Source organism: Bombus terrestris, chromosome 16, assembly GCF_910591885.1.
Source record: "Bombus terrestris chromosome 16, iyBomTerr1.2, whole genome shotgun sequence".
Taxonomy (NCBI): domain Eukaryota; kingdom Metazoa; phylum Arthropoda; class Insecta; order Hymenoptera; family Apidae; genus Bombus; species Bombus terrestris.
The window spans coordinates 4354938-4371031 of NC_063284.1; the positions used below are offsets into that span (position 1 = coordinate 4354938).

The following is a 16094-nucleotide window of genomic DNA, read 5'->3' on the forward strand; positions in this document are numbered from 1 at the left end:
TATTTCACATCATGAAATTTGATAATTCGAAACTTTTTAATTTCTGGCTTTTATTACTTCTTTTTCATCGAAAAAGTAAAATCGAATTTTGACGAAAGTTTTCGACAGAAAATGGCGTCTATGCAGGGAGAGAAAGTTTTCCTACGGAGTTTCTGATCGTGGAAGAGCAGAAGCGCCTAAATGACATCGTTTATTATTTTAATGACGTCATTAGTGGAATTTAAATAAACTTGTTCGCGAGCCACTTCGTCCCGTGACAGTTTTATTCGTCGTTGCCACGACATTTGGCTATTCTCGCTACATTCGCACCGCCATTAGTGTCTTATTTTTCCTCTAGCATCCTCCCACAACTATTTTATCGCATTCACATTCAGTCACAAAAGTCCACGTACAACCATCAATCTTTCTCTATCTGATTTATCAAACGAACCTGAAAAAGCATTTTATCACTAAATTGTATATATAATATTTTATATCGGGGATTGCTTAATTTAAAAGCGATGTGTTCAAATTTTGAATTTTCATAATTAGAAATTTTTTTTATTCCAAATTTTTATAATCCAAAATTCTCCAATTGTAAATTTTTGTAATCCAAAAATTTGTTTAACTTGTTCCTCTTAATAACTGTAATACATCGTGTGAAATTAATTGAAAATAATCCCTTCGTTGTAATTTTCTAAGTTTAATGAATATATACATATGCAAACTTTTGGTCCAGGTTGTACAAATGGCGAGGATAAGAAGAGAGAAAAAAAGTGCTGACTTAATATTATGGATTAATAAGTTGATCAGAATATTCGCCAACAATAGAGGAAGCACGGGAAAATTCCGGCGGAAGCGTTGAAATTGAACGCTTTGAGCTTTAGGTTGGCAACAGAGGGGGATCCCCCTTCACACTGTCGCGATGCTTTTGATACCTGCTGAAGGGAGTATCCCCCTTTGTGCCAGTGTAGCACTTTTAACACTCTCTCCCTCTGGGAAGGGCCTCCACACAGCCACTATGAGCACGCCGTTTCACGCTAGCATGGTGAAAAGTTTCCGAGCTCACCATGGAACGTGGCCCCGGAAACATGCTCGATATTCGCTGGATGCCATGGTTCACGCTTAACCCTTGGCATATTTACCAAGATCAGGTCAAACAATATACCTATATAATCCTACAGTGCTTATCTAACATTGTTTGATATATAGCACCAGCAATCTTACAATGAACTTTATTCCTGATTTCTAAATTTCTATTTTTGCTAAATAGACATAGAAGAAAATAAAAGATCAATTAAAACCTATTAGAAATTGATTTTGCTACCATCGACCAATGGATTAACCAAATTGCCTAACAAAGGATCCTATCAGGGTTCTAAAAACCCTTCATTCAATATATTAATATTATAGATTTTTGGCACTTCCTACACCTCTTTTCTAATACATAAGTCACCCTATACGAAGATTAACCAGTAATAAAGCAATAACGAAGATGATGGCTTAAAACTCTACAAATTCTAAACTCTAAAAAATAAAATAAACTCCAATGCAAATAAAGCTTCCACAACGTTTATGATAAATTGGCCGAAATTTCTCAGCAGAGGAGTATTCGTCGTGGAAACCAGCGAGGAACACAGTTGGCCCTACCCTAATCTAAAACGAGGATAATCATACTTGATAAAACTTAATCAGCAACGCGGTGGGTTTAATAAAGCGTAAACGCGGTAGATAATAAACGTGAAATAATAGATGATGAAATCTGCAGGCTAGATGAAACGTTTCCAGGCCGTGGGCAGACTGTGGGGTTGTTTTCGAGTGGAACAATATAAAAATGACGCGGCATAGCTGTGCCACGTATTCTGTGCCAGGAGGGGCGTCGTCTTTTCTTTTTCACCCTGTCCATCCATCCTATTGTCTTCGCTTCCCAGTGAACTTGTGCACATGACTCGTTTTCAAAAGACCATCTCCACGCTCGTCATAGACACGTCAGCAAGCGAAGAAAAGTCGAAGGACAGGGACATATTTTCATGGTGAATTATCCTGGAATTATATCGTTCTTTAGACTATTGTAGTTTTGCTAGGTTCGTGCGTTCCATATGGAATTTTACTTTTACTAAGTTTAAATTTCCCGGGCCAATGTTAACCATGATAGCTTTTAAAGGTAAACCTATAACCGAGTCTAAGCTTTTGACCTATATTTTCACAAATCCTTGAAACGATGTCAATCAAATTTTGATAGAGTGCTCTATTAATAGCGCTAAATGAATTGAATACCCGGGCTTTTCCATAAAGCTCGCAGAACAAAAGATCGTATCCAATATGTATAGAAAGTTCGTACGATTCTCTATGAAAAAGATTGATTAAACTTATTTTCTAATCCATTTATCTATTCTATTCATTTATCCACGTGGAACTGGAATTAGTGTGTTGTATAAGCTAAAAATTTGAACAGAAGCTAGTTCAATAGAGATGGAATATCTTCTAATTTAGAATTAGTGTAAGAATTAATATAACTATAATTGAAAAATTGATTCCAAATTCTTGGCCAATGTAAAATGTTCGAATACGCTATATTTTCATATGGTATTTAATCACTAAGTACAGTAACGAATTTAGTATGGAAACTTATGAGACACATTGCGGCTCTATATTCTGATTTTCAGAGGCATCGGCAGAAACGTGAGGTAAATAATAATCATCGACAGTTGGTGCGATGATTTGGACGAGAAATCAATCGCGGAGTTGCACACGTTTATTTGGTTGGTCCCGCATCATCGGGTGGAATAGAAAATAATGGCAAGCTGCCGGATATTTGTGGGCGGGAGCGTGACAAATATATATGATAAAAGCCGAGCTGTTCCGCTCCGTATCTCGATATTGATTTATAACGGGCTGATATTCGCCAACCGTATATCGGAACTGTGTTTTCGATTTCCATGTAACGCATTCACCGAAAATTTGATATTTCACTTCGAATATCAATAAGTATATTGAAGCCAAAAATGTACAAGCCTGTGTCGTCGTTGTGTCTACGAATAAATTCTACACAAGAAACTGAAAATATTTTGGAATTTTTTCCCTAACAGAAATAGGTTTCTCATTTAGGACTTCTCCTGTTTCAGGTTTTTCCGACTTGGGCTTTTTGTCCTAGATCTTTCACTTTTGGATTTCTCTTATCTCGGATGTGCCCAGTTTGGACTATCCTATTTTAGATCTTGCCGATTTGTAGTTTTCTTGTTATATTTTTATCTCCTATCTGAAATATTTTACGTAACGCTTCCTAAAAGAAAATTTAAAAAAATTTTGAAAAAGATTTCAAGAAAAAAAAGTTTATGGCTAAACCTAAACTTAAACTTAAATTTAGAAAATTTTGAAAAAAGTTTCAAGAAAAAAAAGTTTATGGCTAAACTTAAACTAGGATATAAGTATCTACATTTCCTCACAGCAAAATCCTTAACAGTGGCGCTATTTTATAACAAAATATTCCTAGAATGGTTCTCCACGGTTCAGACTTGGGGAAACATCGTTCAACTTTCTCATTACCTGGCAAACACGCTAAAATTACATCTAAAATGAAACAAGAACCGTTTCCAAGGAAACGGGATGGTCTAATCATCCTATGGATCTAAATAAACATTGACGATGAGGCCACGTGGTGGTAGGATTGTGTAACTGGACCATGCTCGTGGGAGCACGTGACATTAACCCGATTAATCTGATTTCACAGATGCAATCGTGTCCAGGTGGTTCGATGGACGCAGCCAGTGTAAATTGAATCCAGTAATCGAAGACACGCGGAAGTACACCAATCTACCATTCTCTTGCTTGCTCTCCTATTGTGATACTATCACGAGTCTTGGATTCTTACTGTTATTTATATACCATTCTTATATTCTAGATATTTAGGATTTTCTGTTCCAAATTTTACCAAATTTGGAGTTTTCAATTTTACGGCTTTCTATTTAGGATTTTTCCCAATATGGAAACTTTCAATGTGTACCTTTCTCCTGCAACTTTCCTGCTTTAAATGTATCCAATTAGGACTTTACTATTTTCAACTGTCCACTTTTGGATCTTTCTACATTTTGATTCCCCAGTTTACAATTTCCCCGACTCTAGGTTTCCTTAATTTTGGATCTTCTCAATTCATAGATCTCATTTTATATTACTAAAATAATACGCAAGCGTAGGCAATTAGGAGGTTCGAGTGGTAATCGACTGAAACGGCTTCACTTCGAAGCTATTAACTCCGGACTTGATCTCAGCCCCATCAGCCGAGGATGGGACCCTACAGTTCCATGCAAAGCGGGTTTCCTTGGCTGAAGTACCAAGGGTGTTGCAGTTGCAACGAGCATGCAATCCTGAAGGGTTGAACGATGCTTTTTACTCACTTTTCTGCGGCCGCAGCAGAGCATGGCTGCTGCGCTGCAGCTGCGGCGAGCCGTCGACGAGAGTTGAGGCTGATGACAGACGTAGCTGAGTCGTGCGCCCCCTTCCCGCTGCAGCTGCACCACGCGCACCTGCAGCTGCACCTGCTCCCGCTCCCGCTGCCCTTGACCGACACCGACTCGACCACCGTACTTGATGCGCACGTGTTTTCGCCACTGCATGAGTTCGGTGCGTCATGCCCTCTTCCTGAAATTCAATCATCGGTTAGTAAAAAGGTTAATGATTTGAGGAAGATCAGTTGGGGACTAATCTTGAACAAGGAAAGTGGGACGTGACAGAATTACCTTTGATTAAAGGGATCTTGGGAAGTGGTGATTTGGCAAATCGGTAAGTTTGGAATTTCCAAGTTTCAAAGTTGTCAAATTTTGGAATGTCCAAATTTGGAAATTTTCTGATATGGGAGTTCTCAAAGCTCTAATCTTCCAAATTTCCAATCTATCTGTCTTTGGAGATTTTGGAAACTTTAACGTTCTGAAACTTTTGACGTTTGGTTGCCAAGATCCTGAAATTTGCAAATCTTCGAATGAAATCTTTGAACATCCAAAAACTGTAGAATTTTCAAATTTCTGAATCTATACGTTTTAGGTTTGGATCTTCGCGTATTTGAAGCCTCGAGTTTCCAAGTTCTCCAATACTCAAATTGCCCAATATCCAAGAGTTACAATTTTCCATACATCTCTGTGATATTTATTTAATATTTAATTTCCTATAAAAAGTCCCCAATCGTCCTGTTGTTTTTTTCTTCAGCATTTAAACAACACCTTGCAGCTAGGGTCGTGCTACGGCTAAATCAGTTTCTTCGAGAAGCCGGGAGCCTGACCGCAAGAATTAATTAATGAACCACGAAGGCTAAAGGGTGGGTGGGAATTTCGGAATCTTCATGTGCTCTCGGCACGACACACAAGGCTATCAAAAGCAATCACCGTTACGTAACACGTCGTTGCTAAAAGGCTTCCATAGGGTGTTGCCGTACGGCTAATGCACTTTGTTAGCAGAGCAGCCTCGTAGTCGCAAATTTTTGCTGAAGCTAAGGATGCCAGGAGTCGCCACCCATTCCTTACCCCTTGGAAAAGCAGGACAGATCGATCGATACGTACCGTGGGGTGGGGGGAAAGAGAGGAACGCACAGGTTGCATACTCCTACTACACATTAAACGTCTCTATAATCTTCACCATACATTCTGGGCATCCTGACACCATGAGCAACCATATACCTTCGCTACTTGAAAACTTTTAACATGACACTGTCAGTTCTATCCTTCTTCATTTATGAGGCTATATGTTTTCAAGAATTATACTCTCTTCAATCAACTATACTTTTAACGAACATACTTCTTCAACGAACGTAATTCATAGTTAACTGCGAGATTAAAGAGACTTTCGATGGAAAATTATTTTCCTGTGCAAACTGATTATTGATCTAAGCCAAGAGCCACGTTTAATCGATCTGTTGATCTAATCTTAAGCCAGGTACGTGTAATCCATTAACAGGCAATATGTTTTATTAGATACACGTATATTCGTTTCTATTTCGAAACTTTCGATTTCTCAAATATAAGAACCATTTCTGAATTTTCAAACTTTTCTAATTCCCAGATTGCTTGATTTCTAATTATATTTCCTATAAGTTTCAATCTCTTTGCAATGGAAATTTTCAAGAACAATTCCTATACTAAAACGAGGAACCCAATAAATAGATAAACTGGATAAGTTGAGCAAACATCATAGTAATAAAACCACGAAATTGAACGCTGAAACTCATTAGGCTTAGATAGGTTACGAAACCAATTTGAGGATCGTAACACGAAGGTTTCGACGTCTACGACAGCTGATAGGTGACTGGCCGGAATCACTAGACTTTTTACTATCATTCCCTTGAATCAGGCACGTTCAAGGTTGCCCTCCTAAAATCCCTATTTTCTGTTCCCATTTGATCACTAACAACTGTTATTTATCGGCGAACCTTATTTGCTATTGATATCCTCCACGCGAGTACACTTGATTGGAGAGAAGTTTTTCCCTTTCATTCTACTATTTAGAGTTCTCTTTAACTAGCGATTCTGCCTATCCTTGGGAATTTTCCAGGTTAGGATGACGACAAAAATGTTAGAATGTGGTTAGTAAAGCGAATAAAACAAAAGCAAAGCGAAATTATTAGAGAAAGAATTTTTCTGACGACTGAAATTTTGTGAATTTTCTCAGAATTCTTATCTAGTACAAAATTTTTAATCTGCAGATTCTGAGAATAAAGTTTGGCAGCTAGTATACCTGAGATTACATGAAAAATATTCCTCACCACAAAAGAAATTAATTAACTAATTTTTTTATGAAAACTATTATTCGATATCATTCTATTAAATATAAAATTTATCCATATTAACTAATCATTAAATAAGAATAAAAGAACCAACGGATAAAATTCCCTAGGTGACTAGGGAGTCAGTTGGAAGTGGAGACTTCTCGTTTGCGCGTTGAACAACGCCATTACACACGCGGAAATCGTGATTCAGCGTTAATTAATGAGCCTTGATTTAATCAGGGCTGCAGCCGCGTTATTAAAAATTCATCTCGACGTGGTTCGAAAGGTAGAAAGCGAACGAGGAAGCGTCGAAAGGCGTCGATAATCGATGGATCCGTGGACAATCTTTATTTTCGGATGGAACAAATGTAGACGAACGAAAGATACCATCAGGAGGAAATGTAGAACGAGGCCATCGTATCGCGTGCCAAATTAAAATCATTCGATCATTTGGGAACCGATGGATGGATCCTGGCCATTAATAAATTAACACGCCCTGGTATCGACTGGCTGCTAGATAAAGTTATTAGGCCACTGTCTGCGTGCCTGATACTCCCCTGGCATATTTCTTCTAATATCATCATCTCATTGGAATCCACTACAAATTACAAAACATTAATCTCGATAAATATTCTAGTAAAGTTCTAGTTGACACCAGATTAGGTAGCAAACTTAGCTTCCATTAAGAATTCATCGCGAACTTTGACCTAACCTTCAAGAAGATTTTTCTCAAAATAGTATCGGAAAACTATCGTTAAAAGGCTATTAGCATAACAAATCAAATATTGAACTAAAATTTCACTAACCTTCGCAAACGATTAATTCTCTAACCTATTCATCGTGCAACCTATCCTAACCTCGATAGATTTTCCTTAAAAAATTACCAGAATTGTTCAAACAATTATAAGTCGTCGACTATTGAGAACTGAAATTCTGTTATAAGCAAAGGATCAATCCTAATCTAGTAGACACGAACCCTAACCTAACCTCTAAGAAGATTCCGCTTGAAAGAGTATCAGAAAGGGATTGGAACGATGTGTAGCAGGCAGAAGGATAGTGTATTTAAATCACTAGGTGAATAAGGGCCGAAACAAAACGCTTCCAGCCCCCTTTATGGTAACCGAATAATCGATCGCACGTGGCTGTGCGCAATCACAGTTGACCTAGGGCCACGGAGAATTATGCCAGGAATCTCATAAGCGACGTCCATCACCGACCGAATGTCTCGGTCTTCAATTCAATTGGTGGTACTATTCATACGACACATTCTGTGTCAAGCTCGCGTTGGCTCATTAAGAATCAATGAAATCCTCAACCGCATGCGGCTGTCGTGGCATAACCTTGACCTTACCCTACCTTTCACGGATTCTCCCTAAAAAGGGGGTTAACTCCTAGTGCATGGGGACAATTTATTGAATAATCTCGTCTGAACCATACCGACTTCATTCGAGCAATCAGTGACACAGTTGCCTGGAATCTTTGAGTGGTTAGGAAACTTATGGTAATAAGTAAGAGGAAACAAATTGCTAATAATTGGTGAAAAATTGAGGAAGAAGAGAGTAAAGTTGAAGAGCTAGGGGAAAAGATACTTTTGTAGTGACATTGGTTCCTTATAGTTTTCATATCTCTCGATGATCTAACTTCTAATTTATTCACTAAAATTCGAACTCCAGGAAAAAGACACATTTATTATGGTACCACAATGAGTAGAGATGTTTTGACTTCTTCTGATGTACTGAATCTTCCCACTTTTGGATACAATTATTAAATAAGGAAAAAAAGAAAGGAGGAAATTATAATCTTGAATGGGACCTTAATGTCCTAGGAATTTTTGAGTTTAATGTAGGTAGGAAGTTCCTCTCTCTTGTTAGTTTACTACATCTCTGTGGCCCTAAGTAGCTTGATGAGGGCTCATAAATAACGGTGCTACGCTGCTCCAGTAAACGACCAATCGGTCCCTGGCGATACTTCTGGCAACAAACCTGTTCCAGGGAAATACTCGCACGGGGGAAAAACGTGCAGCGTAATGATACTGGTGCACGTGTAAGAGTAAACTGTCGTGCTCCCCATGGACGTTCTTCTGCTACCGTGAATCCCCAAAAGTTCCACCGTTCATGCAATCTTTTTGAAACAGAAATCACTTTTGTCTCAAGATTCGAGATTAAAATCCGTTCCTAAACACAATTCTAACTTTGTATATACAAGTAGGATATATATCCTAATTATAAAAAATACGAAACATTTCCGTAAAAAGAGAAGAAATTATAAGACACCCAGTTATAGTACACACTACACACATTTCAAATAAATTAATTCGATAGCTACAGAGACATTAAACAGATTGTAAGAGTCTAATCACATAGGTCTGAGTAAATCAGTAAATAAAAATTTTCATCAATCACACATAATTTGAATAATTGAACGAACCATATTTAGTTCTTCTTGATACTTGCTATCACGTATAACTAATGCAAAAGAAGCGAATGTTTAATGGCCATTCGAAGTACAAGCGGCGTGCTTGACACAGAGGGCACCTGTACGCTCGTCTCGGATAGAAATATCGCGTTGAATTGCAAAGAAGAAAACGTGTGTTGGTGGCATGCCATGCAGGTTTACTCGTATTTCCAGAGTAATTTCCAATCGATGCAATTCTCTGGGCACACTTGGAGAAGAGTTCTCGCAGTTTGGAAAGAAGTTAGAAGAACAGGAAGTGATAGAAGAGATATAGGTGGCGTGCTTGATCGATACCTTCTAAAAATCATTTCTCGCGCGAAGGGCCGACGGGTCCCTGCTCGAGCAGACCTGAGTCTCTTCTCTCATTCTGGTCCACCGATCACCTTCTCGCGCTCTCCTGAAACAAAATAATAATAGTTACGTTAGTACGTAGGTATTTAATGAGACTTTTAGTTATTTAATTAATTGATATAATAAATATTTATATTTATAGAATAAATAATGTAGACATTTCATAAGGCGGATTAAGTAAAGTGTTGAACACTTTGGAATTTGAAAACTTCAATCTGACTTCCTTATTTTACTTATTACAGTTTACTGTAGCTTTTGCTGTGTTATTACAAATCAACAATGACAGTATTGTATTGTTATTATTTAAAATATAATTCTGCTGAATAAACAGAAGGTGATGGTAAGATGAAAAATAAGTATTTTTCTAGAGTATACTCCATGTGACTTTGCTTTTTATTAACGAAGCTTTAAAGATGCAAGTGTTGGGCGTCAGCTGAAGAGCAATCCCCCATACACCGAAACCCCACGGAAACAAGGAGCGTATGACGGGTTGCTCGTCGACAAGCGCTCCATCGAAACCTTTATATAAAGAATAAGATTATTATATCATCTCATTCTTTACTCTACAAATTCTATAACCTAGTAAACTGCTGAAACTAAACTCTCTGAAACTGTATTTTATTTCAGGTTGTATTATAAGTAGATTGCTGATTTTCATGCATTTATGGGAAATTTAAAGGTGAAAGAATACGTAAAGGATCAAAAGTAAAGTACCCTTTATGATATTTACTGCGTGAAGCAAATATCTACTTAGATTCACTTCTTCTAGATATTAACCTAGACTATTTCCTTCTTTGTAACAAAGAGGGAGGGAGAGAGAGAGAGGAATTTCAAAGCAAATTCCTGGAAGTTATCGATAAGTTTTAAAGCTCCTATGTGAAAATTCAAAAACTTGTATAGAAGTTCGGCTTCGACAGGCGGGAGTAATAAAGCTTCCCAGACTGTCGACTTTGCAGACAACTCCATGGGAAAACGTCAGCGTTAAGCAAAGGAGTCCTCAATATGACATAAAGCTGGAGGAGCACTGTGCTTTTAATCATTCGTCGTTCTTTTCACTTTTCTTTCCAATAAAACAATTACAAATTGCTCGTATAATTTATCTCGAAATAACCACATGCCAGATGTATTTCTTTTCTATATTTTGATCAATTCCATACAATATTGAAATTTTTAAACATTAAATATTTCATTTTTCAAAAATGCTGAGCACATGATCATTTAATTAATTTACACAAGTTTTTCCTTCCTCGGTGAATGAAAATTATAAAGAACCAAATATCCAAAATATTCAGCACATGATCCTCTAATTACTTTATACACGTTTCTTCCTACAGGACTACGTATATTTGAATATTATATTCTTTTGAATATTTCGACCAATTCCATACATCAAATTCAATAGTTTTATCAATTCCATTGCAATTAAAAGTTTTATCATCATATTCCTCGCAAAATCAAATATCCAATTATCTAAATTTTCAACACTTGAACTCCTAATAAATGAGTTCAGTTTCAACGACATAGATAAAGGTAATTGAAATCTTGGAAGTATCAACTACTTTACCAAACAATTCGACAACTGATTGGAGCTGGCGATTCCCTGATCACAAACACTATCTACAAAGCGCCCAAACGATTCACACTAGTATCTCACACAGAATCGGCGAAATTTTTCCGGCGAGACACAACAGCTCGTTAGAAAGAAAGGCAAAAAAATGAACTGAAAAAAGCTGTCCACGAGGAGGCACGCGAGATTAACTACACCGGCTCACGCCAAGCGTATCTTAACAACGTCGTACACGCCACTTAACGCCCAACATCGCGGCACACGATTTTCCTTCTCTCCGCGAGGACAAGGAAGGCGACGACTTCCACGGGGGGACGAGCGCGGTCTCAAACTGCGCGACGACGTGTGTGTGCCGTCGTTAAATAAAAGGGGGGGCCTACTACTGCGCAAAATCTTTGTCGTAAGGGCGGTTCGATCGCCGTTTGGTCCATGTGATATCAGTCATCCTCCGGATGATAACTCAATCGTCTTCTTTTTCCCCGCTTTCCGCTTAAACCTTTTCCTCAGAATTATTTAATCTAAAGATTTTAGTAACATAATTAATATATATGTCAATAATGAAATGTGATAATTTAATAAATTACCTTAAGATATTTACTTTGAGATATTTAATGAAAACTGTACCTGAGGTTTGCCTACTTTATGGATTTCGTTATTTAATAGTAGAATTGATAATTGCCTAAAATGTATATATGAAAGTTATTTTAAAAGTTTGTTAAATTGATTACTATAGGTGCTATTTAAATAATCGTGAAAGTGTAGAATGTAATATAGTATATGAAAGTGATTTTAAATATTTAAAAATTAACTAGTTAGCGGCATATGTGGCAGAAATTTTACATGCTTTGTACAAAATGATCTTGAGACAATCTTCTACTCAAAGTTTAATATCATTTAAGAGTTGCGTGGGATGATATTTGGAACTTCTTCGCATACAGTTCCCCCTTTACCGTTACTTGCTTCATTCATTATTTATTTTGAGCCAGAGTGCAGCGACATGAATAAACAAAGGCACGATGCGGAACTCTGCTTCAGAATGAATACACGTTTACGGTCATTCCACATAAACGTAGTTTCTTTCATCAAACAAGTAAAAACTGTGAAAAGAAGAAAGCTCTCTCAGAAAAAGAAAATATATATCATCAAATATGAATATATTTCTTAATGACTATAAAATTCTCAAGAAATTCTTCATATAAGAAAACATTGTTTTGAGTGCTGCTACGCACCAGAGTTGTTACAAACTACAGTCTATACTATTATACTCGAGGAAAGAATCAGCGACATTCAACTGGTTCTCCTGAACTTCATTCCTCGATTCCGCTTTCCGTTTCATGTTCTATCGATACAGAAGAGACAAGGAGAGCCTCCAGTGGCAATGAAGAAGCACAAAACTAGCAAATAAAAATATAGAAACAGACAGACCAAGTCTGACTGGCCTACTAAGACAAACCACTTGGGGGAAGATACTACAATTGTGCACCATCTTGGAATTTCTTCTTTTCTTCAACAAGAAGAAGAAAGAAAGAAGGCGAAGAATACTGTGAAAGTTCGGTTCTGCATCCAGCACAGGTAGCGTTGGAATTTTTATATTCTTCTTAGAGCGGAGATAGGTGTACCGGTTTAACGATCCCATTATCTTCAAAGAAAGTTATAGAAGGAGGATAGTAAAGCTATTTATACGCTCCCCCGCGTCTCGCCCTAAGGGTGTCGTTATTCTAATTATGGATTTTCCTCGTGTAATAGCCGGTTAGAAGTCACGATATAAAAAGTAGCCTCCAAAAACAATATCGCTCTCTTCTCTTCTTTAAAATGTCGCGATAATCTTCCAACGCATTCTATATGCAGATTTCGGCTGAAAACAGGCGATAGTCCAATTAATTGAAACAATATGTGTAGTTAAAGTAGTTAAAGACGAAGAATATTAAGAAGTGGTACGGTGAAGAGCAAAACGAAGTGATTCCGACTGTGAAAAATAGATGCCAGTAGGGTCGATAAGGTGGCAATGGACGCAGAAGAAGCTCGTGGAGCGCAATTTCGGATCGTACGGCAATGTAGCCGGGCCTGGATCGATAAGGGATACGTTTAAGGGCAAGAGTAACAAGAGGATCGCAGCAGCCAGGATCTTGTTCACTGTGTTCCTTGCATCAATCAAGTAACATCTGCCACTGTCCTTTGAATAATGACAGCAACCAACTACGTACCCTTCATCTAGAGTCATAAAAGAGGAAGCAAAATAATAAAACATATACTCGCTAACCTCGAAAAGAGATAAAACAAAAAATATATACTGTACGAGCAAGAACAGGTATAAAAGAAGAGTATAAAGAATAAATAAGAAAAGTAGGTAATAGAGATACCGTACAGTAGTATAGAACGAGTGGAAAGAACATAGAAACACCCCGAAGAAAGGGTGAAGAAAGGGAAGAAGGGTCGAGTGAAGCACGATTTCGTGGTGGCGTGCCAGAGCCAATGGTCCCGGACCAGCGGATCGATATACCCTTTTTCGAGAGTGCCTTCAACCGACCCTCCCTCGACTCGTACTAACATACACCCACACGTACACATAAACACTGACTACCCTCTTTCCTCTCTCTCTCCTCAAGGAAGACGCGCGTGTTGCCGACTCTCTCTCTTAAACAGCTCTCTACTGAATGAATCAAAGTGACCAGCCAGAGTCCGTCCGGTTTGTCCATTGGTGCAACGTACCTTTCTAGTAACCGAAGGACGAGCAGCTTCAGAGCCAGGAACCCAATGTGGTTGGCCTAGTCCGCCTTTCCTTCGACTTTTTCAGCGAGCAAGAAGGAAGCGGGCACAAGTCTTCCGGTTGCAGCTTTCTCACCTCACCGTATAAACGCCACGCGGGAATCAATACGCGCGCCTGCCTCAAGCTTCTCCCTCTCTTGCCCGCTTGTGTTTCACCTCTAGTAAGCCTCTGTCTCTCCCTGTCTCTCCCTGGCTCTCCCGCGATTCTCCACTCTCGAGCAGCACTCTGACTGTCCGTGTCGCGGCTCCAGCCTCCCCGCAGCTGCTCGGAACCTCGTGCACTACCTCTGGTGAACTCGTACCAGAGCCAGCCACAATCACCAGGAGGCGACGACTCAGCGATCCTGGCCCTTTAGCCGGTCATCGAAGGGACACGCGTGTCTCGCGGACGTACGCAGCACGGAAAACCGAGGATTCGCCTGACGACGGTGTGCAACGCACCGCGCCGCATAACCACGACTACCTAGAGTACCCGGGCGGACATGTTGGTCGAGGGAACTGCGCACACGCGCCCCCGGCTCCTCTTCTTCTCGCGTATTCGCCGTGGCCCTCCAGACTACGCTGAATCAATTTTTCCGCCGGACCGAAGTCGGTTTTTGAGTTTCTTTTCAGTTCTCCTTATTCATTTCGTTTTCTTTTATTCTACTTTGGTTTGTTTGGGAACTTCTCTGTTGAAGATTAGGAGTCAATGAAGATGGACTTGTGGATGGAAAAGTGTAATTTTGATTAGAAGGCTTTTGTTAGTAGACGATTAATCGAGATTAGTCACCTTTTTCCTTTTATCCTTTCTTTTTTATTTTATTCAAATGAAATTTTTCGTTTTTAGAGATTAGTAGTCAATGTAGACAGGCTTAAGATATAGGATTTTTATTAAATATTGGAAAGAGGATGTTTCCTAGGAAATTAGTAGTCTACTCTTCCAATTAGTTTCGTTTACCCTTTTCTCTTTTGCAAGATGGAAATTAATAAAAATGAATCTGTATGCAGAAATTTTCTAAGGCTTTCCGTGGAAAAATAATCTCATTTTATTTATTTATTTCTTTTATTTTGCTTAGAATTTTATTTTCTAGAAAATGGAAGTCAATAAAAATGGCCACTTATTCGCAACTACTTCTCATTTCTTCATTATCTCTTCAAATTTTATTTTCCTTGAACTTTTTATTTCTGAAGAATGAAAGTCAATGGCTATGGATTTGTAAATTAACAAATTACATATTAGTTAGACAATGAAAAGAAATCGTTCCACAGTTGATTAATCGCAATTAGTTTTCTTTCCTTCCCATTATTTCATCCCGTTTGAAATTTCCTTCTTTGAAAGATGGAAGAAACGAAGGTGAACTTAAGACATAGAAAAATAAAGTTTTGGTCAGATACAGAAAAGAAGACATATCTTAGCGTAGATTAGTCGCGTTTGACTATGGGCTATGGTTATTTCGTTGAACTTAATAGGTTTATTGATTCTTCTGGATCTCAGTTGACCGAGCGGCTTTTTGATTTTTTTTCGCCTGACTCGATGCAACAGGTTATTTGAATGCTTTCTGCGGATTCTTTGTTTTTTTTCGAACGATTCAGTTCTGTCTGTTCAAACAAAGGCATACGTAGGTTCTTTCTGCATTGGGATATAATATACGATTTTTGGATTTTTTCTCTAGTAATTAATGAAAATTTGGAATTAAGGTTCTCGATGTTGAACGATTCTTCGAATTATTTCATGGGGTGACACGGAAACGCATTTAATATCGAATATCAATTAATCTAACTGGATCTTCTCGGCTAACACATTTAAGCCATTGTCTTACATCGAGGTCGGCTTGTGCCGCAAATTATGGTTCAAACGTGAGAGCCACGAGTCGTGTTCATAATACAAATAACGATAGTATATTTTAATAAAATCTATCGAAATATTTCAACAGAATATGCTGAGTTACTGGGTTTGTGCACAGTGACACATAAAAATATTTGAATAACTTATAATAGAATAAATTTTGTTTCACTTATTAAATATAATAACAAATGCCCTATTTTAAATATTTTACAAATTTCTATAGCTTTAAATTTCTCATAAATGCATAAAAATACCCAATCTACTGATAATTATTTTGATTAAATAATAATTTAATGAACCTACATATCAAATAATTTTACTACGCAATGCTACTATTTACATCTACATTCTTTAACATAACTGATTTTTCAATTCCCAAAATAATTAAATATTTACTTCCC

The 16094-nt window shown here is 37.9% G+C and overlaps 1 protein-coding gene across 1 annotated transcript in view; it reads right to left on the minus strand.

The window, feature by feature from the left end:
- Nucleotides 1-14638, minus strand: part of LOC100651665 (rho GTPase-activating protein 100F) — a 66668-nt gene extending 52030 nt beyond the window's left edge. Inside the window, exons 1-3 of the mRNA XM_048413280.1 lie at nucleotides 13812-14638; nucleotides 9479-9581; nucleotides 4374-4617 (exon numbers count right to left, since the gene is read on the minus strand). Of these exons, the coding sequence (XP_048269237.1) occupies nucleotides 4374-4592 (219 nt within the window). The 5' untranslated portion in view covers nucleotides 4593-4617; nucleotides 9479-9581; nucleotides 13812-14638. The remainder of the gene's footprint in view (nucleotides 1-4373; nucleotides 4618-9478; nucleotides 9582-13811) is intronic.
- Between the last annotated feature and the right edge of the window lie 1456 nt (nucleotides 14639-16094).